Below are 26,697 nucleotides of genomic sequence, written 5' to 3'. Positions count from 1 at the left end.
ATCGATATATTTTTGTCAAAATTTTATGATATCTTCAAACATATATTTTATTGAAAAATAAATACATCATCGCTTTCTCAAAATCACATAAAGTATAACATCGACTGAGATAAGAAATAAAATGAAATATTAAAATCATGATGTATCTCGCTGCATTGTGCGAGTACGCTTCTAGTATATATATATATGTAAGGACAAAATATACGAAATAACAACTTATTTTTACAAATTTTCTTATTATAGGATTTTACTTTCAGTTTTTCATATTACAACAATGTACTTTCAAAATTATTAAGATATCGTATTTTACCCATTATAACATCGGGTAACCTTTTAAATTAAATTACTCATTATATCATGTTTCTTTGTCACCCCATCCTCTACGTAGGTAGTCCATATATACGATAGTGTTGACATGACATTTCTTATTACATGATTGTACTTTTAAAATTACTTTATTATTATAAAATACCAATTTTTATTACGACGTTATACTTTTAACTTTAATGTTTTTATCATTGTAAATTTAATTAAAATATTATAATTATTTTAAAATGGAAATTTAATATTGAATAATGAGTTTGTAGGCATATGGGATTTTGTAACATGTGGTCTGGCAAAATTGACATATCATCTTTGTGGGCGTGACACGCAAATTGCTGGAAAGATGCTATTGGACCCATCTCTTTGAAGTTATAACATACCATTTACACTAATTTACATTTTTAAGTACATTATATATTTTTACTTCTCTCCTAAATATGAAAGGTGTGACCCTTCGGATGAAAATATGATGCCTTAAATTTACACGTTTCATATTCATCCAACACTCATGAACTCACACCTAAAATCATAGGGTATTTTCACCCACTTAAAAGTTTTAAAAAACTTTGGATTTTACCCTTTTTTTAATAATAATTTAAAGATTATTTGTCAGTTGCAGAATGATTATTTCATCCTTTTTCACCATATTTTTTAGTGTACACAACATGTAAACCATGTGTGAAACATTTTAAGAAAATATGAATCAAACACCTCCCCTTCACATTATCTACACCTCCTCACCCCGTATCCATCGCCACACTCCCTTTCAGTGTCTTAACGTCTCTCCGATAACACCACTATTGCTCCAACCGCTGTTCAACCTCCAAAAACGCCTCTCCCGTCAACTGTTTTTCATTGCGTCTAAATTGACATACGTATGCTTTTTCTTTTTTTCTTTCTAATTTACATAACTTCAATTCCCCACTGGTCAAATTCCATCTCTTGAATGAATCCCCCCGATGTCATCTGCTTTTGTTTTTTTGTCTATTTAATTTGAGAGAAAAATCGAAGCAACATAAACGAATCAATCAACACTCCTTTTTTTACTTTATGCATAGTTACAACTTGTTTTATACTTCTCTTTGTTCTTTGTTTTGGATCCTTCACGCCACCACTCTGTTTTCTTCTTCTGATGTCATCGATGAACAACCAAGAAACATAAATGAAAAACAAAACAAATTGGTTTAAACGCATGCCTTAAAACCCAAATGGTGTACGGGGGTTTATTTATTTTTTCTTAAGTGATTTATACACTTGTACATATGCAATCAAAAGTTGTATAGTAAACAAAATACAAAAAGAGTAAATAAACCAAGATGCCTCACACTGGGGCGCTGAGATGTGGGGTAATAGAGTTAGACATAAATATATGATCTGTAACAAAAATTAAATCATAATGTAAATATTTCATTTGAGGGATTCTTAGTTTTCATAGACAATGTACAAGAAATATATATATATATACTATATTATAAGATGTTTGACAAAAACTCTTAAAAACCATTTTTATGCATAAAATACTGTTTATTGATGCATATTACTTAAAATTTAATATTACAAGTAATTTTGCGTAAGTACAACTTATTAAAGCTTCATTTTTAAATTCGTGTAACTAACTGCTGATAAGCATAATCAAATACAAGATAAACATTCATTTAAATATAGAAAATCTAAAATATAATTAAGATAATCATTGAGTTCTAACAGAATGTTGAATTATTATATTTATAAAAAATTATATTATTAAACCAAAAATAAATTACGTTGTTGTAAAATCTAAATTAAATTATAATAAAAAATTAAATTAAAGAATTTACACCAAAAAAACAAGAACTATTAAGTAGGTAATTTGATACTATTATCGATTTATTTTTTTGAAAATTATATTTAATTCAAAAATAAAAATATTATCGTTTTCTCAAAACCACATAAAATTGTATTATATCGATAGAGACAAAAAATAAAAACTAAAAATTGAAATCGAGTTTTAGCTCACTGCATTGCACGAATACCCTTATAGTGTATGTATATATATATATACACACACAAAAGATATTGAGGTAAATTCTAAGGAAATAACCAAAAAACCATGAAAAATCAGATAAAAAAAATATATCAATATAAATATTAAATTAAAGATAATAAAATGAAGGTTTTTATATAATATGTTTCGTTTCAATTTTGACTATATGACATCAATTTTTGACTTAAAGTATAAGAAAGATACTTTTATTTAAAAAAAGTGGGTATAACGTTATAACCGTTTTTTAATTAGATGAGTTAGAATCATATAAAAATCTAATGATTTGAATAACCCTCACGGTTTCTTTTTCTAAGAGCACCTTTTATAACTTTTCCCCATATATATAAAACTTATATAAATTATTTGTTTTTTAAAGAAAAATATTAAAATACACATCACTTAACGTCACTTGTAAGGGAGGTAGTCCGACGGACTAAAATCGTAACAATTTACAAACAAAACTGGCTGTCAGTATAATAAATGAAGTTCAGGGACCAAAGGTGGAATTTAAAACAGACCACAGGACCAAAAAAGTAATTTTACTCTTATGCAGATATTCTATTTTTCGAAAAAGTTGTGTAACGACGTCACTTTATCGTCAAAAGCTTTCCTTTTCGTGTCTTCTCCACTTCGACTTCTTTGTCCGTTTCCCTCACAAAATAAGTAAAGTGAATCGCAGGAAGATTTCTGCACATTATTTTAGTGAGAGAAACATATAGATACATTTACGTATAGAGAGGAAAGTGAACGTTTTTTTGCTGTATGTCACTGGAGTACTACCACAGTGGTTACCAGGAATACGGCGCTTACAGTGAGCTTGATAACCCTCTGCAATGGCCTCAACTTCGGAAAAAGCGACGTCTCTTCTCCTCCGAGAGGTTACTTCCTCCTCTGCCGCCGATGTCGTCCAGGATTGGACCACTGATCCTTCCGTCGGCGATCAGATTCGCCACCGTGGCACAGCTACTTCTGTCGGTGACTTAATTCGTCCTGTCGTTGCTCAATCCTCCGCTGCTACCGCTGCTGCTAAAGGTGGTCACTCGATTTCATTGATTTTTGTGAAAATTTAGTTTGATTACTACTGTTTGTTGATTTTAGTTATGATGTCTGATTTGTTGGTAAGAATTAGGTAAAAAGAGAAGTCGATTTAATAAGCGATCGTAGTTGTGAAAACGTGTTGATAATATGCCTTCGATCTTCATGAGTACAAAACTTATAGATTCATTTACAGAAGTTTTCGTTAACTGTACTTACAGATCGATAGATTGCGATTATGGAATTGACGTAACAGATTCAAACGAAAAGGCTGTGCTTTTGAAGGATGACCCGGATTTTTTTTTCATACGATGGCACCATTTGACTATAACAAATAACTATTTGACTAAGAAAATGACACTAACACAATTCGTGTGGAATAAAAGCTTGCAAACCAGATCTACCAAATAAAACTTGTTCACATTGTAGTTTTGAAATACATATGGTGGCACACAACAAATTAATATGGTTGCACCTTTCACGAACCTAAATTTTTTTACCATTCGCCGGAGGAATATACGTGCCACCGTAACCATCAAAGTAGGTGCGTCCCTGGATTACACTACAAAAAAAGATAGCAAAGATATACACACACAAATTACAGTAGCTACGATGGATGTATTAGAGTATTAGTTTTGTCTTACGATAGAAATTAGAGAGGCATTGAGGTGAGCTGTAGTTTACATTCATTGATGGAAGGCCTAGACAATGTAAAATCGGACCCCAAAATTTTGGGGCCGTGGTCCAGAATCACGCATTTAACAATATTAAAGAACAGCCCTGAGAATCCTACGTGTCTACAAAATGATGACATACAATACATTTGACTATCTATATACTTCTGATATAGAATATAGTATGCCATGTCTGATCTTTTAAGAAATGGGTTTTGTGTAACCTAACTCATATCTCCTTTACCAATTCCTATTGGAAGCCATGGATATAGTCTATAGGGTTGGTGGACATCCCTTTGGTGTAACCTTATCAGTAATTGCTTTGGTCTGAAGTATCATGAATACTTTGATTGAAATTTGTTCCTTCAGGAACTGGGCCAACGAGTATGGTCAGGGCGCAGACTCGCCATCCACTTGATCCTCTAGCTGCTGCTGAAATCTCCATAGCCGTGGCAACTGTTAGGGCTGCTGGAGCAACTCCAGAGGTTATTAGATTCCCACACATTTGTAGCTCTTAACTATATAACATCCTTTTGGTTTATAACATAACAGATAATCTTAATGCAAAATTTCAGGTAAGAGATAGCATGCGGTTTATAGAGGTGGTGCTGGTGGAACCAGCGAAAAGCGTGGTTGCATTAGCCGATGCGTATTTCTTCCCACCTTTTCAACCATCGTTGTTGCCAAGGACAAAAGGGGGACCCATAATTCCCACGAAACTTCCACCTCGACAAGCTAGACTTATCGTTTACAACAAGAAATCAAATGAAACTAGCATATGGATTGTTGAACTATCAGAGGTTCATGCTCTAACTCGAGGTGGCCACCATAGAGGCAAAGTCATTTCATCTAAAGTAGTGCCTGATGTACAACCTCCTATGGTATGGAACTTTTTCCTAATGAGATTTTGTTTCTCATTCTTTGTGTTCATATGCCTTAAAAGCATTTTTCTGCTGTTCTTTTATTAAGCACATAATTTTACTGATTGATTGATTTTGTGGCCTCAAGGAAATTTCTGCTAGCAGGCATTCTTATCTCTTGAATTGAGGTTTTAGAATCATAAATCTCTTGTGACGTTTACTGAGAAAAAAAAAAGGCAATATATTTGATTTTGATTGTGTAGATATTGATTTTGGCTTAAAACAATAGTTATCCTGTTAATGATGCGGAAGTACAAAACAACACACCACCAGAAACTGCTTTTCAGAAATCTTTTCTTAGCGTTTAACTAGCCACCTCCATGTGTCAAATGCATTTGTTTGTACTCTAGAAAGATCCAGTACTGGCCTCACCATGTTATGAATCGAACTCTCAAATCTATGAACGAACAGATCACAAAGGCAAATGAGTCGGCTGTATGATTAATTGAAAGGTAAACCGGAAACATCCAGCCTTCGAGAGTCTAGTCTCTTCCTAACAAAACCATAGACAATTTTCTGGATGCCCCCTTCTACACCCTTCCCTTCCCTTTTATACTACTTACAAACCTCATTATTCTAGAATATCTAAAGATAATGATGGGCTGGGGCTTGGGTCATTGCATAACATTACCCCGCCCCCAAAGAACCACCTTGTCCTCGAGGTGGATAGAAAAAATAGAGGAACTTCTGCTTCCCTGTTGCAACATCTTATTAACAGTTAGGTGGCAGCTGGTTGGGGAGATGTAACCGGGCAGCAACAGTTTCTTTATTTTTTCTATCCGCCTTGAGGACAAGGTGGTTCTCTTCGGGCGGGGTGATGTTATGCACTGACCGAAGCCCATCATTATGTTTAGATATTATAGAATAATGCGGTTAGTAAGCAGTATAAAAGGGAAGGGAAGGGGGCATCCGGAAGATTACCTATGGTTTTGTTAGGGAGAGACTAGGCTCTAGAATGCTAGATGTTTCTGGTTTACCTTCCAATTGATAATACAGCGACTCGTTTGCGTCTGTGACCTGCTCGTTCATAGATTCTAGAGTTTGATTCATAACACACCACTCTTCTTTGATTAATTTTTACTCTATCTTTTGTTCTACTCTGTCAATAATAGGATGCTGTGGAATATGCTGAATGTGAAGCCATTGTAAAGGACTTCCCTCCATTTCGGGAGGCCATGAAGAGGAGGGGCATTGAAGATATGGACCTTGTTATGGTAGATCCCTGGTAAGTTATTGCATTCTATTTTTCTTTACATTTCTCACATATTTAGATGCTAATGCTTAGGATGCCAAATCTATATTTCAGGTGTGTTGGTTATCACAGTGAAGCTGATGCTCCTAAACGTAGACTAGCGAAACCACTTATATTCTGTCGGACAGAAAGCGACTGTCCCATGGAAAATGGTTATGCTCGTCCTGTTGAAGGAATCGATGTGCTAGTTGATATGCAAAATATGGTGGTGATAGAGTTTAAAGACCGCAAACTTGTTCCTCTACCACCAGCAGATCCATTGAGAAATTACACGGCTGGTGAAACAAGGGGAGGTGTTGATCGAAGTGATGTGAAACCACTAAACATTATTCAGCCTGATGGTCCTAGTTTTCGTGTTGATGGCCATTTTGTTCAGTGGCAGAAGGTCCGTCCTATTTTTCTGTCTTCTTTTCTATCTACCAATTTTAGTCGAGTCATAAACTTGTTAGGGATTAACTTGTCTTTTTGTTAATTTGGGGCAGTGGAATTTTCGTATTGGTTTCACTCCTAGGGAGGGTTTGGTCATTTATTCCGTTGCATATGTTGACGGTAGCCGAGGTCGGAGACCCGTGGCACACAGATTAAGCTTTGTAGAAATGGTGGTTCCTTACGGTGACCCCAATGATCCTCATTACAGGAAGAATGCATTTGATGCGGGGGAAGATGGACTTGGTAAAAATGCTCATTCTCTTAAAAAGGTAATCCTGCCTTTTAAGTTGCTGGTTCAGTGGTTTGTGCTTCATTTTATTTTCTAATTGAATCATCCTATGAACCACATAAGTCAAAGAAACATGATTTTGTATAACATGTATTTATGTTTAGGGTTGTGATTGTTTGGGCTATGTCAAGTATTTTGATGCTCACTTAACAAATTTCACTGGGGGTGTTGAGACGATCGAAGATTGTGTTTGCTTGCATGAAGAGGATCATGGAATCTTATGGAAGCATCAGGATTGGAGAACAGGTTTAGCTGAAGTACGCCGGTCAAGAAGGCTAGTGGTTTCTTTTATATGTACCGTGGCCAACTACGAGTATGGATTCTATTGGTATTTTTATCAGGCGAGTCACGACCCATGATTCTTTATTTTTTCTTGTACTTTGTAACATCCCAGGCCAACCGTACAAGATATTGTCCGTGTTGTCCACACACCTGGACTCACAGTGTTTAAATGCGTCTGATAGAGGAGGTATCAAGTCGCTTATAAGGCAACTTATGTGCCCCTACCCAAGTTGCCTTATAAGCGACTTGATACCTCTATCCGACGCGTTTCAAAACGTGAGTCCAGGTGTGTGGACAAAATGGACAATATCTTGTACAATTGGCCTGAGATGTTATAGATGGTATCAGAGCTTGGAACCGTGCTGGTGTGCCAGCGAGGATGCTAGGCTCCCAAAGGGTTGGATTTTGGGGAGGCGAACGAAGGTTGCCTTATAGGGACTTGATACCTCTTCTATCAGACACGTTTTAAAACCGTGAGTCCAGGTGTATGGACAATATCTGGTACAGTTGGCCTGTGATGTTACATACTTGCTCGTATTGCTAAACTTTGTAATAAAGGTGGTTGACATATTCGAGCCATGCACTATCTTTTGATTTTTAAGATAGCAATTTCAGGAATAATCAGGATAATATCTTCTTACAGGATGGAAAAATAGAAGCGGAGGTGAAATTAACTGGAATTCTCAGCTTAGGAGCTCTACAACCTGGAGAAGCTAGAAAATATGGGACTATGATTGCTCCTGGACTCTATGCTCCTGTTCATCAACACTTCTTTGTTGCTCGCATGGATATGTCCGTTGATTGTAAGCCCGGTGAATCCCACAATCAGGTTAGCATTTCCAATTTCTACAATTTACTCCTAATTGCAATGGGTGATCAAATGTTTGAACCGTGGGCTAACTCTAGTATTCTGCACTAGCTATAATATTTTGAGCGTTTATTTGAACGTATAATTTGATATTAACGGTGTGGTGTTGGGATGAGGTAGATCGACACTTATTTGAGCATGTGATACTAGTCTTGCTCTTCCCATCTTATTTCTTGTGCTATTTCATTTTGCTTCTTCTGGATTTGGACATCAATTCTTGTACCTTAAGAAATACATATCAAGTTTCAACGATGAGATCGTACTTCATATATAATATATATACCGCTTTGATTACAGGTGGTTGAGTTGGATGTTAAAGTTGAAGGACCAGGAGATGCAAATGTTCACAACAACGCGTTCTATGCTGAAGAGAAACTGTTGAAATCTGAATTAGAAGCAATGCGTGATTGTAATCCTTCGTCTGCCCGACATTGGGTTGTAAGTTTTCTAACACCTACCTTTTTCAGTAGTCTCTCTTTCTCTCATATTTTAAATTGTTCTATATGTAAAAAATAAAATTGTTAAGGCATGAGTGATACTGCTTGCTAGTGCTATTTCTATTGACTTTCCAGATGCCTTTTTTAACTTGAACATCGACTTATAAATATTTAATGAAGTTTGAGTTTGATGGACAATGTGTGCCCGTCTAGCCTTCGCTGAAGGGCCGTGTTAGAGTCCCACCTTGGACCATTTCTCCTCTATATATGTTGGGACCTCCCTTATCTCGTAACGAGGTTCCACATATTCTCATATGATATCAGAGACTCGACACTTTGGGACAATCTGTGCCTGTCAAGCCTTCTCTGAAAGGAGACCCGTTAGAGTCTTACATCGACTAAACTTGAACCATTTATCCTCAGTATGTTGGAACATCTCCTCTTCTCAATGACTCTTTTGGAGGGTAATCTTATAGGGTTTCACATATTCTCACATAGAGAATGTGACATTTTGATTTTTTGAAAGAACTAGATTGCTTATGAATGATGCAATTTCCATGATTCAGATCAGGAACACGCGAACTGTAAACCGAACAGGGCAGTTGACAGGCTACAAACTAGTACCTGGATCAAATTGTTTACCACTAGGTGGTGCAGAGGCCAAGTTTTTGAGAAGAGCTGCTTTCTTGATGCACAATCTGTGGGTCACGCCATATAAATCAGACGAAATGTTTCCTGGTGGGGAGTTCCCTAATCAAAATCCACGTGTTGGTGAGGGATTGGCTACATGGGTTAAGCAGAACCGGTCTCTAGAAGAAACTGACTTGGTTCTTTGGTATCCACATACTTCCTTCGCATTTTTATCAAAATATAACATCTCGACTTCAAAGTTCAAATGAGAATCATAAATATTTTGAAAATCGGTGAGAACTAGTATATATCTATATAGGGTATATGATCAGGTTCAGGGGAAAACCGCAAAAAATGAAAAACCGAGGAACACACTGGTAACCGTTCATCTGGACGGTATGCACATGTCCAGATGAATGGTTACTAGAGTAATCTTTAGTTTTTCATTTTTTTGGGAGGTTTTCCCTAGAACCTCCCTCTCTGTCTCTCTCTCTCTCTCTCTATATATATATATATATATATATATATATATATATAGACCAAGGATCGTGTGAGAATAAGAGTTAGGGGAGAAGTGTAAGAAGGGATCTGGACCCTTGATCACTTTTAATCTCATATATAGGGGTGGGTTTTAGTGAGAAGGGATCTCCACCCTTAGATCAACCTGATTGATGATCAACACTGATGAGATGCACTGGATCAATTCCCATGAGAAGCGCAATTCATGGGGTGGCGGTGTGATTAAAAGTGATCAAGGGTCCAGATCCTTTTTTAAGCTTCTCACCTTAACTCGTATTCTCACATGATCCTTCTTGTGCATATATATATATTCATCAATGTAAATATGTACTATATGACATTGGTGCATATACTAGCTGATATTCATATAATGTATATGCATAAATACAGGTTCTCACGGTTCTCAAGTATATGTGATTCTCATCAACTGTGTTTATGTTCCCATAGTTACGAATGTATACTGTTGAATGGTCGCAGGTATGTATTTGGAATAACACACGTTCCTCGACTGGAAGATTGGCCTGTTATGCCAGTAGAACACATTGGATTTGTTCTTATGGTACCATTGCTCATCTTCATATATACATTACCATCAGTTTTCACAATTAGACTTCCACTTGCATCAACTAACACAATCCCCATCTGATTGATGATCTTGGTGCATTGATTTGCAGCCACATGGATTCTTCAACTGCTCTCCAGCGGTGGATGTTCCCCCGAGCTCGTTGGCTGATTTGGAATTGAAGGAAAACGGAATGGTCGAAAAAGCATGCCATAATGGTCTCGTTTCAAAGATGTGAAAGAAGGATCGTAACCACGTAAGTGTACTCTAGAATTCAATTCTTATTTGTGATCTCAAATGCTATGTTGAGAGCATTCTTTACTTCAATCCATGATCTGAAACTAGGTTACTATGATTCACATCTTCCCACGGTTGTTTGTGGGAAGGTGTGGGCATTTGCCTCTATTTTATTTTAATTCTACCTGTTTAATTTCGTATAGAAGACTTGTTACAATGGTATCTGGGTTTTGGGTTACCGGTAAATCTCAACCTCTCCGGAGATAACGGGTTCAAGTCTCTCACAGAAGGTAATGAGTGTGTGATTATTTGCAGTACATTAATATATACTTCCAAACAAAAAAAAGACGAGATCTCTTTAGGGATGAAACGGGATGGGTAGTATATCCCCGGCCTTGTCTTGACTAATCCCCAACGGGTTTGGGAGGAAAGGAATCCGCAGCTGGTTCGGGGAACCCATTGGGTACCGAAATGGGGTGGGTATAGGGTTGGTAGTGTCATTCCCGACCCCACTTTACTTTAAGTATGAAAATAAATCCATGTTACCCACCAAAGCGGGGAATCCCCACCCCGTTAGGGTTGCGAGTATGCGCACTCCTAGGGGTAAAATTTCCCGTCTCTAGTCTAGATCCATCTCTTGTTAAACCAGGCCCCTCCCCCAACCAAATACTTGTGTCTCTAAATAGAGATGGGCATTTGGAAGTTGTCAGTGCCGACCAATGAGGCAATTTTAGCCAGTTAATGTCCGGTCCAACGAGGGGGGTGATTTTTTTTTCACGTTGTTTTGTTAGATATTTTGATCATATATTATAGTGTATGGAAAAGTTTGAAACCTTTATGGGATTAGGGGCCGTTTATCAATCGCTTACTCGGGTAAGTGAACACCAAGTCATTTTACCTTACTGGATGAATATGGTAAGGATCAAGAATCTTATTCGTTAAGAGCGAGACAAGGGCTAAGAGTCTAAGAGTCTTACTCGGTAAGTGAAGGCGATAACTCTTACCACGGTAAGCGTTTACCGGGTAAATTGTTGCATACAATACCATTTTGGTGGACGAAAATCTTATCCGGTAAGTAAATGATACTATTAAATTTATCGGTAAGCGTGTATCGGGTAAACGGCCCCTTAGACAAATATTTCATTTTACCATGTACAAATACAACTCACGGATTTTCAAGGTTGGGTCATTGAAAAAGAATGCTAGAGTTAGAATTTAGGGAAATTGGCTAAATAACCATTTCTCTCGTTAATTGATCTCCTAGCAATTCCTCTTAATTACACAAATGTCACTACCGATCTCATTTGTAGACCTAACTAAAACACAAAAAAAAAATTACAATTTTTGTCCAGGTCCGCAAGTGGTACCTCCAACACATGTGGACCTGGGTAAAAATCATGGAGGTGCTACTTGCAAACATGGATAGAAATAGCAAAAAAATGTATTTTAGATAGGTTCGCAAGTGGGGGAGATACCACTTGCAGAGGTAGCGACATTTGGGTAAAATCGGGAAAGAAATAACTAGTAGACCAATGCATGTAAGAGAAATCTCCATTTCGGTCGATTTCCCACCGGACACAAAGAGCGTCTGATTCTCAAAAGAAATTTTGAATTTTAGAATCTAATAAAAATTTATGTTGGAAGGTTAATAGAAATAATCATTTTCAGGCTTTGGATTCATCTTATGACCATTAATCTTCCTAAATTTCAAAAAACACACTACCTTTGCAAATGGCTCCAGAAGTGTTGAACTAATTTATAGATTTGATCTATAAACTTGCAGATCATGTTCAGGAACTTTTCTTTTACATTTCGACCCCTTCGTAAGTTAGGAGTTGCTACTTGTGGATGTAGTGACATTTTTTAAATATCAAGAGAAAAGGAGATAAATCTCAAAGCTTGAAAATTACTATTTTAATTAATTTCTTAATTATGTTATTTTTATCTATTAGAGCAAAAAAAAATCATTAGTTCATTTTTTTTATTTTAGAAAATTTGTTTGGAGGTATTTTACTATTGAAATTAACTTTTAGGAGTAAATTACATTTTTCATCCATGTATCTATCAAGACTCTAATTTTTAGAATAAACCACAGGAGTTTAAAAAAAAATGCAATTTTACACTAATTCTTATTTACAGATGTAATAAAAAAATAGTAAATAATATTTATAATTATTAATTATTTATATTATATGTATAAAGTATTTGGAAATTAAATAAAACATAAAACATAGTTTTCCACTGCAATTAAAAAGATGCAACATAAAAGAGACAAGTCGTATATTCATTGAGATACAAGATATTATTTGTAACCAATATTTAAAAAAATTCCTCAATTTTAGAAACCGTTTAAATAAATGATTATCGGTAAAATTTACTGATAAGCTTCAACACTCACTTATCTTTCTAGATAAAATTTTAGTCTATCAAAACGCATTATATGCAATAATTTACCTGGTAAATCTTAACCGGTCAAGGGTCGTGATCCTGATTGACCGTGTAAAACTCTCGGTCCTTACTATGGTGTTTACATGTTAAGATTCTCGGTCTTTGTCACTTTATTGGGGAAGCATACGACCCTTTTGTCAAAAGTAAAAAAAGGAAGGGTTTAAATTGCAATAAATAAAAAACTCTGCAACTTAACAAATACAAAATTGACCGACATCAACAAGACAATAATGCTTGTCGACGTGTCTGCAAATGTGTCATGTAGAAAACAATAGTTGACCATCGTCTACAGTGAAAATAGGTCTTGAAACACAGGGAATGGCTTAAAATAATCATTTCTATTTGATAAATTTACTTGTTAGCCGTTTAACTCTCACAAATTTCATTGGATCGTTCGAATAAATATAATAAAGACTAAGGATCTTATCCGGTAAGAACGAGACAAGGATCAAGAATCTTATACGGTAAGTGAGAGGGACGATTCTTACCATGGTAAGCGTTTATCGGGTAAATTGTTGTATACGATATCGTTTTGGTGGACTAAAATCTTACCCGGTAGGTAATTGATAATGTTAAATTTCACTGATAAGACTTACTGGGTAAGTGTTTGGTAAATGACCCTAAGTATGTCTACAAATAAGCTCTTTAATTTGCAGATGGGTCAAAATATATACTAAAAAAAAAAGATTTCTAAACGTGATTTGCAGGATCAAATCTGTAAATTAGTTAAAGGTACATAAATATTTGGAATTTTATAGATTTGGTTCTTATATTTGTAGAAACATCTTTTTTACACTTTGATCTTTCTGCAAGTTGAGTTGCTACTTGAGAAAATAGTGATATTTTGGAAGAAAAAAAAGCTAAGAGGTAATTTATAAGGCTCTGAAATAACTCTTGAATAATTTCCCTCAAAAATAACATTAAGAGTAAATTACATTTTCGTCCCTATGTTAAGAATTTCTATTTTCGTCCTTGAGGTTTTGAAATTATGGTTTTCGTCTTTATGGTTTGTAATTCATTGCAATTTTTGTCTTTATGATTACGATTTATTTTTGCTCCGTTCCTCATTATTTACAATTTGTTACTGTTTTGGTCCCTTATATTTGTGAAGGTAGGAATGTTAAAAATGTGTCCATGGACGAAAATAACAGTAAATTATAAACCATAACCATAACGAAAAAGAATTACAATTTCTTAAATTAAAATTATCAAATATAGGTTCAGACATAAAATGAGTGAAATTAGAAGGAACAAAAAAGCAAGATGAAAATTTATTGGGGTTCTCAGAGCATGCAGAATAAACTCATCATCTACCATTATGTTATTTTGTATCTTGAATTTACTTAAAAGTTGCATATGTGTTGGATTGATTGAGTTGAATACATTTGAACAAGCCAATCTAATGATTGCAGTTTGAAAAATCTCAACCTAACACCAATCAAACTGTGCAGGTTGTTTGGGTTGAAACTTTGCTATATCATTTTGCAATCTAGCAAAATGTTTTTGTTTAAGCGAAGTAAAATAAAAAAGAAGACATACAAAAAAGAAAGTTGAAGGTTCATGTAAATAAAAAAGTAAAATTACAGTTGATATTACATAATTTTGGATATAGTCAATTATGGATTGGTTTAATATCTAATGTTTATATGTTAATCAATGACTTAAAAATCATATTAAATCTATAATATAGAAGTGCATCAGGTTCATTGGGTTGGATTGAGTTCAAATAATCCTAACCTAATTCCAACACAATAGATGCGGGTTCACCTAATTTTTTATCAACTGTGTTGGGTTACCTCGGATTGAGTTTTTTCGTGTTGGGTTGGCCGGGATAGTCGGTATTTTGAGCACTGCTAACGTGTGCTATAGAAAACTAATATGACACTGTATTTTAAATGTCCTAAAAACTTGTTAGAACGCTAAAAAAACGTTCTATCAACTTAGGTGGTGTTTGTTTTTTAAGAGGTGCTGAAGTCTGAAGTCTGATTTCACTTCTGATTTATAAGAGGTGGTGCTGAAGTCTGAAATCTGAATCAGTCAGACTGTTTGTTTTTACGTCTGAAGTCTGAAATCTGAATCAATATAAACACGAAAAAAGTCTCATAACGACTAGAACCAATATTCATATTGCATTAATTGTGTCGCCATCATCCCTTGCTCATTGGTTTGATCATATTCAGAAAATAACTCATATATAGGAGAGATCGATTTGTAGAGATCGTTTTGGATAGATCGGTAGCTTGAGACCGAGCGAGAGATCGATATGGTGTCTAGATCGTATGATGTGGATAGATCGGTATGATTTGGTAGCTGGAAATCAAAGCGAGAGAACGAGAGATCGATATGGTGTGTGAATAAGAGCCCATTAAGAGTTTAGACTACCACTTAAAAATTCAGAGGACAATAAGAGCTTTTCAGCTCTTATTTTCAAAAAAAATCAAACGGTCTGAAAATAAAAACGTCTGACCGATTCAGACTTAAGAGGTATTAAGAGTTTTTTTTTTTTAAAACAAACAAGCCCTTATTGTAACATATTGTTTCTAAAGAAATTTTTGTCGTACTACATTTATATAAGACGCACAACTATCGATCTTATGAATTGAAGTCACAAAAACAGTCTTTTATGATGTTTAGTGCATGTTTATTAGCAGCTTAAGGAGACTCATTGTTTGGCAGTGACTTAATGATATAGAAAATGACTTATTCAGGAAGCTTCTAAGTGGGAGTTTTATGCAAATTGTCAAGTATTCTCCAAACATGTCCCTCCTAATTAAAAACATGTCTTTTCAACTCTCTTTCATCTATGAAAAACTCTTACAAACAAAAACCTTCCGAATGTATACAGACATATTAATCCCCACAAACAACTTTAATCAGGATCATCATACTTTCTTGGTACATATTATCTAACTATAAATACAAATTAAACTAGTCTAACATATACAGAGTCAGGTTCATACGAAAACAGTAACCAAATAAAAAACACACGAAAAACGACATAATCATATGTAATTTCACATTCAATCACGTATAAAATCACGCGTGTTTCACCTGACCTTGTCCGCGACATGTTCTCGAGCCAGGTCTCCCGCACACCCTTCCGTTCACCATTAGTGTAAAATCAGATATAATTTTACACATGATTTGACCGTTTTCGTTTGTATCTTATTTTGTTACTGTTCTATCTCTGTGTAAATATATTACAATTAAAGTTGATTTAAAAATTATTTTGTTTAATTTAAAAGAAAAAAAATAATGAGATTAAAAATGAGGTGTTTTTGTCTGAGACGGTAGAGATAATATTAATGATGGCTCCGAATCCATATGAGATATTGAGTTTCTGAAATCAACATACACAAAGTTGTCCATATTAACCAGGGTTAAGCCTTTGCATGTTATCATATGGGTCTCATTGGTCCCTCTCTTTTTTAACCTTTTGCTTTCTTATATCACATCAACCCACTACTTGCGTCTCTTATTTGGTAAGAGTCTTCTCTCTCACTTACCGGTTAAGAATCTCAGTTGTTGTTATGCCTCTTACCATTCTCATTTACCTGGTAAGCGTTTTAGCTGTTGATTGTAGTTTCATCCGGTTGAGTTAAGTCATTGTCGATGAAATAAAGTCTTTTGTTTGTGAGGCCACGGGTTCAAGTCCTCCTTTCAACAAATTTTTGGCTTTTCGACAACCAGACAAGGTTCAAATTATTGACCGTCCCTCTACAACGACGGAATCTACCATTTTCATATTAGAAGTATTAATTTCTTATCGATGTTATATTGTCCACTTTATAATCGACTCAGTGACGGATCCATGATTTTTGCCTAGTGGGGGGACCTTAAAGTAGATTAAAGGCTCGCAAAGTTGTCCGGTGTGTTTTTAGCAGCTAAGTTCATTGTTTCAAAGGGATTTTTAAAGTCTTTTGATTGATTTCGAGAGATTTTTAAGTTTTTTGTCGATTTCGAGGGATTTCATCTGTTTTTGTTGTTGATTTTGAGATACTTTTTTGGTTGATTTTAAGTTTATTCTTTTTGTTGGTGGGGGCACATGCCAGAAATTACTGGTGGGTACTGGTAGGAAGTTAAAGAAAAAATTGTTGTTAACGAGAATTTTTTTTAATGAGGGCCCATCCCCCACTATTTGTATGCTATTTCCGCCACTATCATCATATGCACAAATATGATCGTTTACGATTGGTCGATCATATAGTTTGAAAAATAAATTTAAAAAAATAAAAAACAAAACAAAAAGTTGATCAAAATACTATTAAGAAAACTATAGCTGGTATAAAGTAGTTGAGTTGTACCAAAAAATTAAAAATAATTTTAATTAAATAAATCTGCATTTATTAATAGTTTAGTATAAAAAGTAATATGCGTATTAAATTTTTAATTTAGTTATTTTGAGTTATAAATTATATTTAAATAATTTATTTTCTTAATTAAAAATGAAAATTAGTAAAAAAGAAAACATGAATACCTACCAAAAGGTCTTTGGTTTAGCGGTATCTGAGTCTCTTGTCTCCTAAGAGGTTAGAGGTTCAAACCTCACTCTATTATATCTTTAATTCTCCAATGATTCCCCTCAGTAACGTAGCCCGTTTTAACGAAACCCCTTACTCTCTTGCTTGAGTAAAGGGTCTACCTGTATATTATTACCGCTAGTTTTTACGGTCATGCTACAATCATAAAGTCTTTATTGTACACTTGAACCCCTTTTAAATCATAAAGCTGCTGCTTACAGACCTATCAACATTTTTGAAACAAACGTCTTAAAATGAAATCACTTTAAATTGGGGAATTTCCAAGAAAATTCCATTTGGAGACCGAATCCAGAACATCCTCAAAAAACCCATAGTACACTCCAAAACACCGCACGCCATTAACTTGAAACGTCACCCTAACCAATACGATTCCAACCACCACTCCATCTCACATCTCCATTTTCAACCTCCACTGAATTCACCTTCCATGGACTTCGCCACCGGCGAAGACCACCACCACCAACCCATCGAACACCTCTTATCATCTCCGATCGTCTTATCGGAACGAATCCGTCAAGCCGTCGACGAATCAAAGTCCTACAAACTCGAATGCTCCGACGTCGGAAAACTCGTCGACCGTCTCTCTCAAATGCTCCGATCATTCGTCCGGTTAACCAATTCCACTCCTTCCTTCTACGACCGCCCCGTCCGCCGTGTCTTCTCCGACGTCACCAGAAACCTAAACCGTGCCCTAACCCTTGTACGGAAGTGCCGCCGGCGGAGCGTCTTCCTCCGAGTCGTCACCATCGTCGGCGCCGCTGATTTCAGGAAAGTTCTTAACATTCTCGATGCTTCGATTGGTGATATGAAGTGGTTGCTTAGTATCTTCGACGCCAGCGGAGATATCTCTGCCGGCGTCGTTCTGTCGTTGCCGCCGATTGCAAGCAACGATCCGATTTTGGCTTGGGTTTGGTCTTATATATCTTCTCTTTATTTATCTCCATTAAATGTTAAAATCGAAGTTGCAAATGAATTGTGTTCATTAGCTAATGATAATGATCGGAATAAGAAAATGATTGCGGAAGAAGGTGGGATTCCGCCATTGATGAAGCTTCTGAAAGAAGCTGCATCTCCGGAATCCCAAATCGCCGGCGCCACCGCACTATTTAACCTGGCTAACGATCGAGACCGAGCCAGGTTAATCGCCGGCGATGTTGGTGTTTCGACTATCGTCCAAGAATTTGGGAAATCCCCAATTAGGGTTCAGATTGCGATCGCGAAATTGATTGCGAGAATGGCGGAAAACGATCCGCTTTCGCAAGAGGGTTTCGCGAGAGAGAATGTTATTCGACCACTTGTGACGTTATTATCATTCGAAACATTCGTTGATGAAGATAAACTTCATGATCAGTATCGGTACCGGTATCAGAAGCAAAGTATTCATTCGATTCTTGAAATCAATAAGCAAATAACAAGAAATTACCAAGTGGGTTCTTCGTCTTCTTCAACATGGTCGATGAACCGGAAAGAACGCGAAAGCGAGCCTCCGGAATTGAAGCTCGAATTGAAGACGAGTTGTTCGAAAGCATTATGGATGCTTGCAAGAGGTAATCTTGCAAACTGTAGAATACTTACAGATACAAAAGGATTACTCTGTTTAGCGAAGATTATCGAAACCGAAACAGGGGAATTGCAGATTAATTGTCTAATGACAGTAATGGAAATCACATTAGCAGCGGAATCGAATGCCGATCTCAGACGGGCAACTTTCAAGACGAATTCCCCAGCTGCGAAAGCCGTAGTGGATCAGTTTCTAAGACTGATTCAAGAATCAGAAAAGTCCGAAATCACGATGCCGGCCATTAGAGCAATCGGTTCATTAGCTCGAACCTTCCCAGCTAGGGAAACCCGAGTCATTGGTCCTCTAGTCAAGCAACTCAGTCACCAGAATCCAGAAATCGGATTGGAATCAGCAATCGCTTTAGGGAAATTCGTGTGCCCGGATAACTTTCTTTGTACCGAACATTCGAAAACCGTAATCGAATTTGATGGTGTGGTGCCGTTGATGAGATTGTTAAGAGGGAGCGAGAAAACACAGTATCACGCGTTGGTGGTTCTGTGTTATCTCGCGTTGCACGCCGGAAACAGCGAAGCCCTTGTGCAGGCTAGGGTTTTGACAGCTTTAGAAGGGGCAGATAGAGCCATTGTTGGTCAACATTCCGAGTTAAAGGAATTGGTGGTTCAAGCCATATATCATCTAAATATGTATCATGCTGGTGTGGTTCCTCCTCAAAGACCATCATACTCGACCTAAAGAGTTTGAGGTTAACCACAACGGTCGTGGCGTACTGGTTGATGTCCCGAGGGACGTGGTGCGATATCCCTTCTGTACAAGGTTTGATTCCAGGTGTATATAACAACTGCGGCCATTTAGTTTATCCGGACTGATTTTCTTTCCGTGACGGTCTGGGTTAAAAAAAAGAATTTGAGGTTGCATTTAGGCCCAACACTTCCCATAACAAATCTCCGAGGGTCCGTTTGGTTTGCATAATTATTTTTTAGGGATTCGGATTTCATGGAGGGATTTGGATTGGAATGAATTTGAAATCATTTGTGTGTTTGATTTGTAAAATTTTGAATGAAATTATTTATAAATAATTTATATAAAAAATTAAATTACAAATTTTTATTAATCGATTATTATAAAATAAAATGTTTTTAACATTTTTAAAACTTTATTTCATACAATCCCATGAAATCCCGAGTACACCCTAAATTCTAGGATTTCAGATCCGTACGATACAACAAACTAAACATGAGATTAGAATGGATTTTGAAATTTAAATCCCTTCAAATCCGTGCCATTACTGTAAACCAAACGGGACCTGAGCATTCAATTCTTCCGTTTGTTCAAGAAAATGGTGGTAATTTAGAGGGGAAAGTGATAGATAAATTGGGATTTAGGAAAGAGAAAAGGGTTTTGTATCGAATTTTGTAGCTCGTATTTTTACGAGAACAGTTTCTGTACTTTTTATAGTAGAGGTTAGGTCTGTATATATTTCTATCTGTAATTGGATATGTCGGATTCGTTTGGTGAATTGTGTAAAAATGGAGGTCTTGGGCCAAGGTGATACTTTTGAACACAATCTTTCATCATGTTTTTGATGCATTTCAAGATTTTCTTGGGAATGAATGATGGGTTTGATCTTTGTATTTTGTTCTCATGTTACCATAGAAAAAACAAAGAACCTTCTAGAATAGTAGTTTGGAATCTTGGGTTAGAAAATAAAATTCTTTTAGGGATCGTTTACCTAAATGCTTACCTAGCAAGTGCTTACCGTAAGGAGTCAACACTATATTTAAAAAATGGTATTGTATGCAACAATTTACACGGTAAACACTTACCCGGGTAAGAGTTGTTACCCTCACTTACCGAGTAAGACTCTCTATCTTTATCATTGCTCTTACCGGATAAGATTTTTGCTCCTTACCATGTTCATTCAATAAAAAATATTACCCAGTAAACACTTACCGGATAAACGTTTAGTAAACGTCCTCTTAATATTCAAATTTTAATACAACCGTTATTTACTTACTTTTTACGGTAGATGTAAGGTCTGTGAATGTTTTTACTTTAAAATTCTATCTGTTAGTGAGATACACTATGCTGGTTTTGTGAAATGTGTAAAAATGGAAGATTTTGGACCAAGGTGATAACTTTAACCACATCTGTCATGTTCTTTTTTGATGCATTTCAATATTTACTTGGGAATGAAAGGTGAGTTTGACCTTTGTGTTTGGTTTTTGTATTTAGAAAAACGAAGAATCTTCTAGAACAGTAGTTTTAGAGGCAGTAATTTTTTGGAATCAAAGGTGGGTTTGATTTCAGAATCTTCTAGAAGAGTAGTTTCAGAAATATTTAATGCTAGAGGATTCCTTACCCAAAATAGAAAGAACTTATTAAACTCAAACTTACCATAAAGAGACAATAATAAATACAATCCATACTTTGACAATCTCAAAATAAGTGTATAATAAATTAATTAAGGATAAATTTGTCATTTAGTTGACTAAAAAGTGTAATAATTATGCATTTTTAAAGTTACACGTCATTTTTATTGTAACCACTTATTTTGTGACGCAGTGAGGATTACATAAATAGTTTAACAAACAAGATTGCTTGTCAAATTATCTAAAACTCATTAAAAACAAAGTAGAAAAATATCATGAACCAAACGAGTTTCAGTATATCTTATCAAGAGGCGAAAACAATTAATAATAGCACAACAACAGTGTTTTAACGTTGCTATAGCGGTGCATAATATCAGTCTCGCACATCGCAACGCTTTTTACCGTTGTTTATCATATGAACCCTATTTTCTTCTGCTATACCACCACATTACCAACGGAATAACCATTATATCAAACCACTGTCCTGATTGCAATTTCAATTTCAAAAATAGGCCAGCCCAAAGGTGGGGTCACGAGTCCGTATATGGTGGGACCCAGAGGTTAAGATGTACGCTGGAATTAAAAAAAAATGTTAAAATAAAAAACATGCAAATCATTGCAGTTTACAAGGGACTATGAAATTCCAAATACATATAACCAAAATGCTTTACAAGGGAGTATAAGTTCCAAATACATATAACCAAAATGGAAGATTAAAACCGAGCTCAACGCGAAGATGGCAAGGCACGCCAATTGTCCGTAAGATCAAGGGCTCGTTGTCGAGAAGATGGTGAAAGTTGTTGGAAGACAACGTTCTTGACGTGAGCTGCAGCCGACTCACCCGCACGCGTTGCTAGCTCTAGGTAAACCGCAGCCTTCATCATCTCCCCTTCCTATGTCAAACCACGATTACAACTTATCTATATACACTATTTTCGTTCAATAATAAATTACGTTCCAAATTTATTTAGAGTCGATGTTATCAATAATGACAAAACAGAAGAATCTTGTGGACCCATATCAATATCATCACTCTCGGCAACAAAATAATAATCCGGCAACCACAGGTACTCGTAGCAATTTGACTTTCAAAGGTCGGCCAAAATTCTTCCTAAGGGTCTGTTTGTTAGCAATTTAATGAGCTTAATGGGACTCACAACTTATTCGGTCAGCTATACATAAATGTCTAGTAGTGGCTTAATGATATAGAAAGAGACTTATTTGGTAAAGCTTCTAGGTGGGGAGCTTTATACAGAAAGACAAGTTTTTTTCCCGAACCTGTCTTATCCCAATTAAATAAAAAAGCTCCTTTCATATATTAAAAATTCTTCCCAAACAAAATCTTCTCAATCTACATGGACAGATTAACCCACAAAGACATCTTTATTCATACAGGACTTAATGGAAAACCAATCAAACAACCCCTAACTTTGAAATTGATATGCAAAAAAAAAGGTCAAACCAGACAGACCCAGTTAATCACGTTCGAAAGCAGGGTCTACGAAACGTGAGATGTACGCAGACCGCACCTCTAGCCCATAAGAATAGAGCAACTGGTTCCATGAAAACTCTCAACTTGTGCAAGAGTGTGAACAAACACGTAGCAGGAAATTGATATGCTTGTGTTGCCATTAATTTGCAACTGGTAGTACGTGTAAAAGTAATTTAAATGTCGGGTGAAAAAGTAATACCGAAAAAAGAGCAAGTCCATGCTCAAATAGAGCTTTACTATGACCATGATCAGCCGCTCGCTTCATCCATTTCCGAGCTTGATGATGGCTTTGCAACAAACCCACGCCTAAAGAGTAACACAACGATGAATTATACATGGCACGTGCATACCCACCCTTTGCAGCTCGTAGATACCATTTCGCCTATTAAAAAAAAACAAACGATACAATCAACATCTGTAATCAAATGGACCCACTAAATCTCACTGGGGAGGGTAAGATATGTGCATACCTTACCTTTACCCCTTGAAGGGTAGAGAGACGGTTTATGTGAAGACCCCCATACTAAATTTTGTATTTGACAGTATTATGTTCAAACAACATATTTACTCTGCGGTAGAGGTCAAGTCTATATACATCCCACCCTCCATACCTCACCTCCAGGGGGAACATACTGTGCTTGTTTCGTTTGGTTTACAATATTATGTTCAAACATAAAACAGCAGAGTAGCTCTCTTTTTGGAATTGCATGGTTTTACAACTGTCGTAAAGAATATAACGGTCGAGCAAGCAAGCATACCGCTTCTGATAGATTCTGGTCCGTCCCACTACCCCGATGCAAACAAAGAGCAAGTTGATATTGAGCACGAACATAGCCAGCACTAGAAGCTCGACGAAACCATTTAACAGCTTCCTCCAAGTTAGGCAGTTCAGCTGCAATTGTTTAAGTGCGTCAAGAAACTTAATGTCTGTTCTGTTAGCAACTTAATGAGCTTGATGGGACTCACAATTTATTTCGTCGACTAAACTGTTTGGTAGTGGCTTAATGATATAGAAATGACTTATTCAATAAGCTTCTAGGGGAAAGCTTCATGCAAAAAGACAAGTTTTATGCAAACCCGTCCTTCCCAATTAAAAAACACGCTCTCCCATTTATGAAAAAACCCTTCAAAACAAAAAAAATTCCAATCTATATAGACAGATTAATCTATACAGACAATTTTATTCATACATGATTTAATGGAAAACCAACCAAACAGCCCAAACCTTAGCAACAGCCATGGTGTAACCAAATTATGGAAGAATCTAAGGAACCCCGAATTGGATTACATCTATATCGAAGTCTATATTTTTCTCTTTTTGGGTACCCGTGGATTTTCGAGTTAGCTTACACACACCGACCAATCCCCCGACTTACCACAAATGGCTTGGAGTCCAAAGGTGAACCTCCATGGCCACAAGGAACCTGGATTTGAACCAGCAATCTAATTTTCTATCTAGTGAAATTAGGCCTGTTTGTTGGTAGCTTAATGAGCTTAATGGGGACTCACAGCTGATTCTGTCAGCTATAAGTGACTGGTTGATAGTGGCTTAATGATATATAAAGTGCCTTATTCAGTAAGCTTCCCCTAGTTTCTAGGAGGGCTTCATGCAGAAAGCCAATTTTTTCCCAAACAAAAACCCTACAAAACAAAAACCTTCTCAGTAAACACATAGTCACATTAAATCTACTTTTCAAGTATATGAACCAGCAATTCTCACAAATTATACAAACCCCATCATTCTTGGAAACCATAATAATCTAAAGAAATGGCATACACAATTCAATTCAATTCAAACACCCATTGATTTCGTAACTATACCAAAACCCTAGCTTTCAAAAACCCCCCAAATTCCCAAAATCAAAACACGAATCGATCAAATCCATCACAAATCTTCAAGTATTCAAACACGAATTACACAAATATCCAAAAAGAATCAATATTCACCTTGTAGATACGAAATCCCCAAATTGCACTGACCAGCTGGATCACCAAGCTCAGCAGCTCTTCGATACAAATTCACACCTTCTTCCTTCTTCCCCATCTCCCAATAAATCAATCCAGCATCCACCATAGCTAACGTCGACCCACGCGCCACCCCTTTTAAGAACGAATCCAAAGCTTTCTCCATGTCACGCTTCACCCCTCCACGGCCGTGCTTCAACCGTTTCCCCCACCATAAAAACAACATCGCCTCCCTCAACGGCCGTAATCCGTCCCTCCACGATTTGCACACCAACGACGTCGTTTGTAAATCCGGGAGGCTGAAATTCGCTGCGATTCTCGTCAGTACGTCGTTAGGTAGCGCCGAGAAATCACGGTGGTCGGATTTTCGAGAACACGGCCAGAAAGATGGCCGGAATTGGGGGATTTTGGATGGACTCGATTCGATTTTTTGAGTTGAATTAGATGGAAGGGTTGAGAAATGAGAAGTTTCTGATCGATATGGCCAAGTACGTTCTCTCATTTTTTGATTGAGTTGGAGAAAGATTTCTGGGTCGAATTGGGTTTTGTTTGTAAGGTAATCAATGGCGTCGGAGATGGATGATTTGGCGGCCACGAGGATGACGTGTGAGTGGTGAGTTGTGAAGTGAATATGACGACGAATGTAACGTCACATTTTCTGCATGGTTCGAAATAAGTATGTTTCACTGTTCATAATTTCTTTTTTATATAATATATCCAACTACTTTTCTTCATTTATATATAACTAAAAATATTCGCACAATATAATATAATGAGATAAATCTTTATTTTAATATTTAGTTTTTATTATTTGTCTTTATTGATATAATATGATTTTATATAATTTTAGAAAATGATATTATTTTTATTTTTTAATGAAATATAAATTTAAAGATAACATCAAAAATTTTAAAAAAAATAAAATCGATATTAGTATTAAATTAACTATTTAATAGTTCTCGTTTTTTTGTTGTAACTTCTTTAATTCAATTTTTTATTATAATTTAATTTAAGTCTAATAACAAAATAATTGATTTTTGGTTTAATAATAAATTTTTTTTATTAAAGATATAATTAAACATTTAGTTAGAAACTCAATAATTATCTTAATTATATTTTAAATTTTTTATATTTAAAATATATGTTTATCCTGTATTTGATTATATATATCTGCAATTAGTTACACAAATTTAAAAATGAAACTTTAATAAGTTGTACTTACGCAAAATCACTTGTAATCTTGAATTTTAAGTAATATGTATCAATAAACAATACTTAATTCATAAAAAATGATTTGTAAGAGTTTTTTCAAATGTTTTATAATATAGTATAGATATATTCACATTTACTGAACATATATACAAAAGTTGTAGAGAGATGGAGAAAGAAATTGAAAATACGTAGATGAAGAGGGTGTGTGGTGGTGTAATTATCTACTGTACATATTAATAAAGACTTAACAATCATATTAAATGTAAAAAATAAAATGATGTCGGGTTCAGGTGATCAGTTAAATAACTCCTTGGACAATTTAAAACATGTTAAATAACTCATTGGACAATTTTTTGGAACAAATAAAACTTGGACAATTCAAAACATGGTAAATAACTCCTTGGACTTTTCTAAAACATGTTAGATACATTCTTATGACTTGTACAACTAGTTAATGTGGTAAAATAGTAAAAAAATCCAAAAAAAACTCAATGAACATTTATATTTTGAATGATTAAATCTCTAAACATTTTTTTAACCAAAAATGATTTAGATCTATAAAATTAAAAAAATATAACAAAAAAGTACTTACATTTACAAAAAAAAATACATTAAATTTTTTTTTGATAAAATTTATTTTAATTAAAATTAAAAATATATTTAGTCA

General features: G+C 35.5%; 3 protein-coding genes across 4 annotated transcripts; 2 read left to right on the top strand and 1 right to left on the bottom strand.

Annotated features, from left to right (window-relative positions):
• Positions 1 to 2,992: 2,992 nt before the first annotated feature.
• Positions 2,993 to 10,761, top strand: LOC112501463 (primary amine oxidase-like). Of its 2 annotated transcripts, XM_025105100.1 has the most exons (12): positions 2,993 to 3,379; positions 4,426 to 4,541; positions 4,632 to 4,937; positions 6,089 to 6,201; positions 6,283 to 6,613; positions 6,711 to 6,926; positions 7,051 to 7,287; positions 7,872 to 8,057; positions 8,394 to 8,534; positions 9,100 to 9,368; positions 10,160 to 10,241; positions 10,357 to 10,761. In XM_025105100.1, the coding sequence occupies exons 1-12, from the start codon at positions 3,181 to 3,183 to the stop codon at positions 10,480 to 10,482; spliced, it is 2,322 nt and encodes a 773-aa protein (XP_024960868.1). In that variant the 5' UTR covers positions 2,993 to 3,180; the 3' UTR covers positions 10,483 to 10,761. The 2 variants fall into 2 exon arrangements, with proteins under 2 accessions (XP_024960868.1, XP_024960869.1); XM_025105101.1 differs by lacking the exon at positions 4,632 to 4,937.
• A 7,136-nt stretch (positions 10,762 to 17,897) lies between these two features.
• Positions 17,898 to 20,012, top strand: LOC112501495. Its single transcript, XM_025105137.1, has one exon. The coding sequence runs from the start codon at positions 17,898 to 17,900 to the stop codon at positions 19,722 to 19,724; it is 1,827 nt and encodes a 608-aa protein (XP_024960905.1). The 3' UTR covers positions 19,725 to 20,012.
• A 1,980-nt stretch (positions 20,013 to 21,992) lies between these two features.
• LOC112501479 (F-box protein At1g70590-like) lies at positions 21,993 to 25,369 on the bottom strand. The gene is made up of 4 exons (XM_025105121.1): positions 24,801 to 25,369; positions 23,612 to 23,745; positions 23,053 to 23,235; positions 21,993 to 22,254 (listed from the first exon to the last, which is right to left on the bottom strand). Exons 1-4 carry the CDS (start codon positions 25,318 to 25,320, stop codon positions 22,087 to 22,089), a joined length of 1,005 nt encoding a protein of 334 aa, XP_024960889.1. The 5' UTR covers positions 25,321 to 25,369; the 3' UTR covers positions 21,993 to 22,086.
• Between the last annotated feature and the right edge of the window lie 1,328 nt (positions 25,370 to 26,697).

This window comes from Cynara cardunculus, unplaced genomic scaffold (assembly GCF_001531365.2).
Source record: "Cynara cardunculus var. scolymus isolate 2C unplaced genomic scaffold, CcrdV1 Un_Scaffold_192, whole genome shotgun sequence".
Classification (NCBI taxonomy): Eukaryota; Viridiplantae; Streptophyta; class Magnoliopsida; order Asterales; family Asteraceae; genus Cynara; species Cynara cardunculus.
Note: the sequence above shows the minus strand (reverse complement) of the source record. Positions and strands in the feature narration are given on the sequence as shown.

What these genes read in the sequence shown, in the direction of transcription:
- LOC112501463 (XM_025105100.1), top strand. Translation starts at nt 3,181, where the DNA reads ATGGCCTCAACTTCGGAAAAAGCGACGTCTCTTCTCCTCCGAGAGGTT. An exon ending in CTTGTTATGGTAGATCCCTG is followed by an intron (nt 6,202 to 6,282) that starts GTAAGTTATTGC and finishes TCTATATTTCAG; the next exon opens with GTGTGTTGGTTATCACAGTG. An exon ending in CGTCTGCCCGACATTGGGTT is followed by an intron (nt 8,535 to 9,099) that starts GTAAGTTTTCTA and finishes TCCATGATTCAG; the next exon opens with ATCAGGAACACGCGAACTGT.
- LOC112501495 (XM_025105137.1), top strand. Translation starts at nt 17,898, where the DNA reads ATGGACTTCGCCACCGGCGAAGACCACCACCACCAACCCATCGAACAC.
- LOC112501479 (XM_025105121.1), bottom strand. Translation starts at nt 25,320, where the DNA reads ATGAGAGAACGTACTTGGCCATATCGATCAGAAACTTCTCATTTCTCA. An exon ending in GGGGATTTCGTATCTACAAG is followed by an intron (nt 23,746 to 24,800) that starts GTGAATATTGAT and finishes AAACAATTGCAG; the next exon opens with CTGAACTGCCTAACTTGGAG. An exon ending in ACCAGAATCTATCAGAAGCG is followed by an intron (nt 23,236 to 23,611) that starts GTATGCTTGCTT and finishes TTTTTTTAATAG; the next exon opens with GCGAAATGGTATCTACGAGC.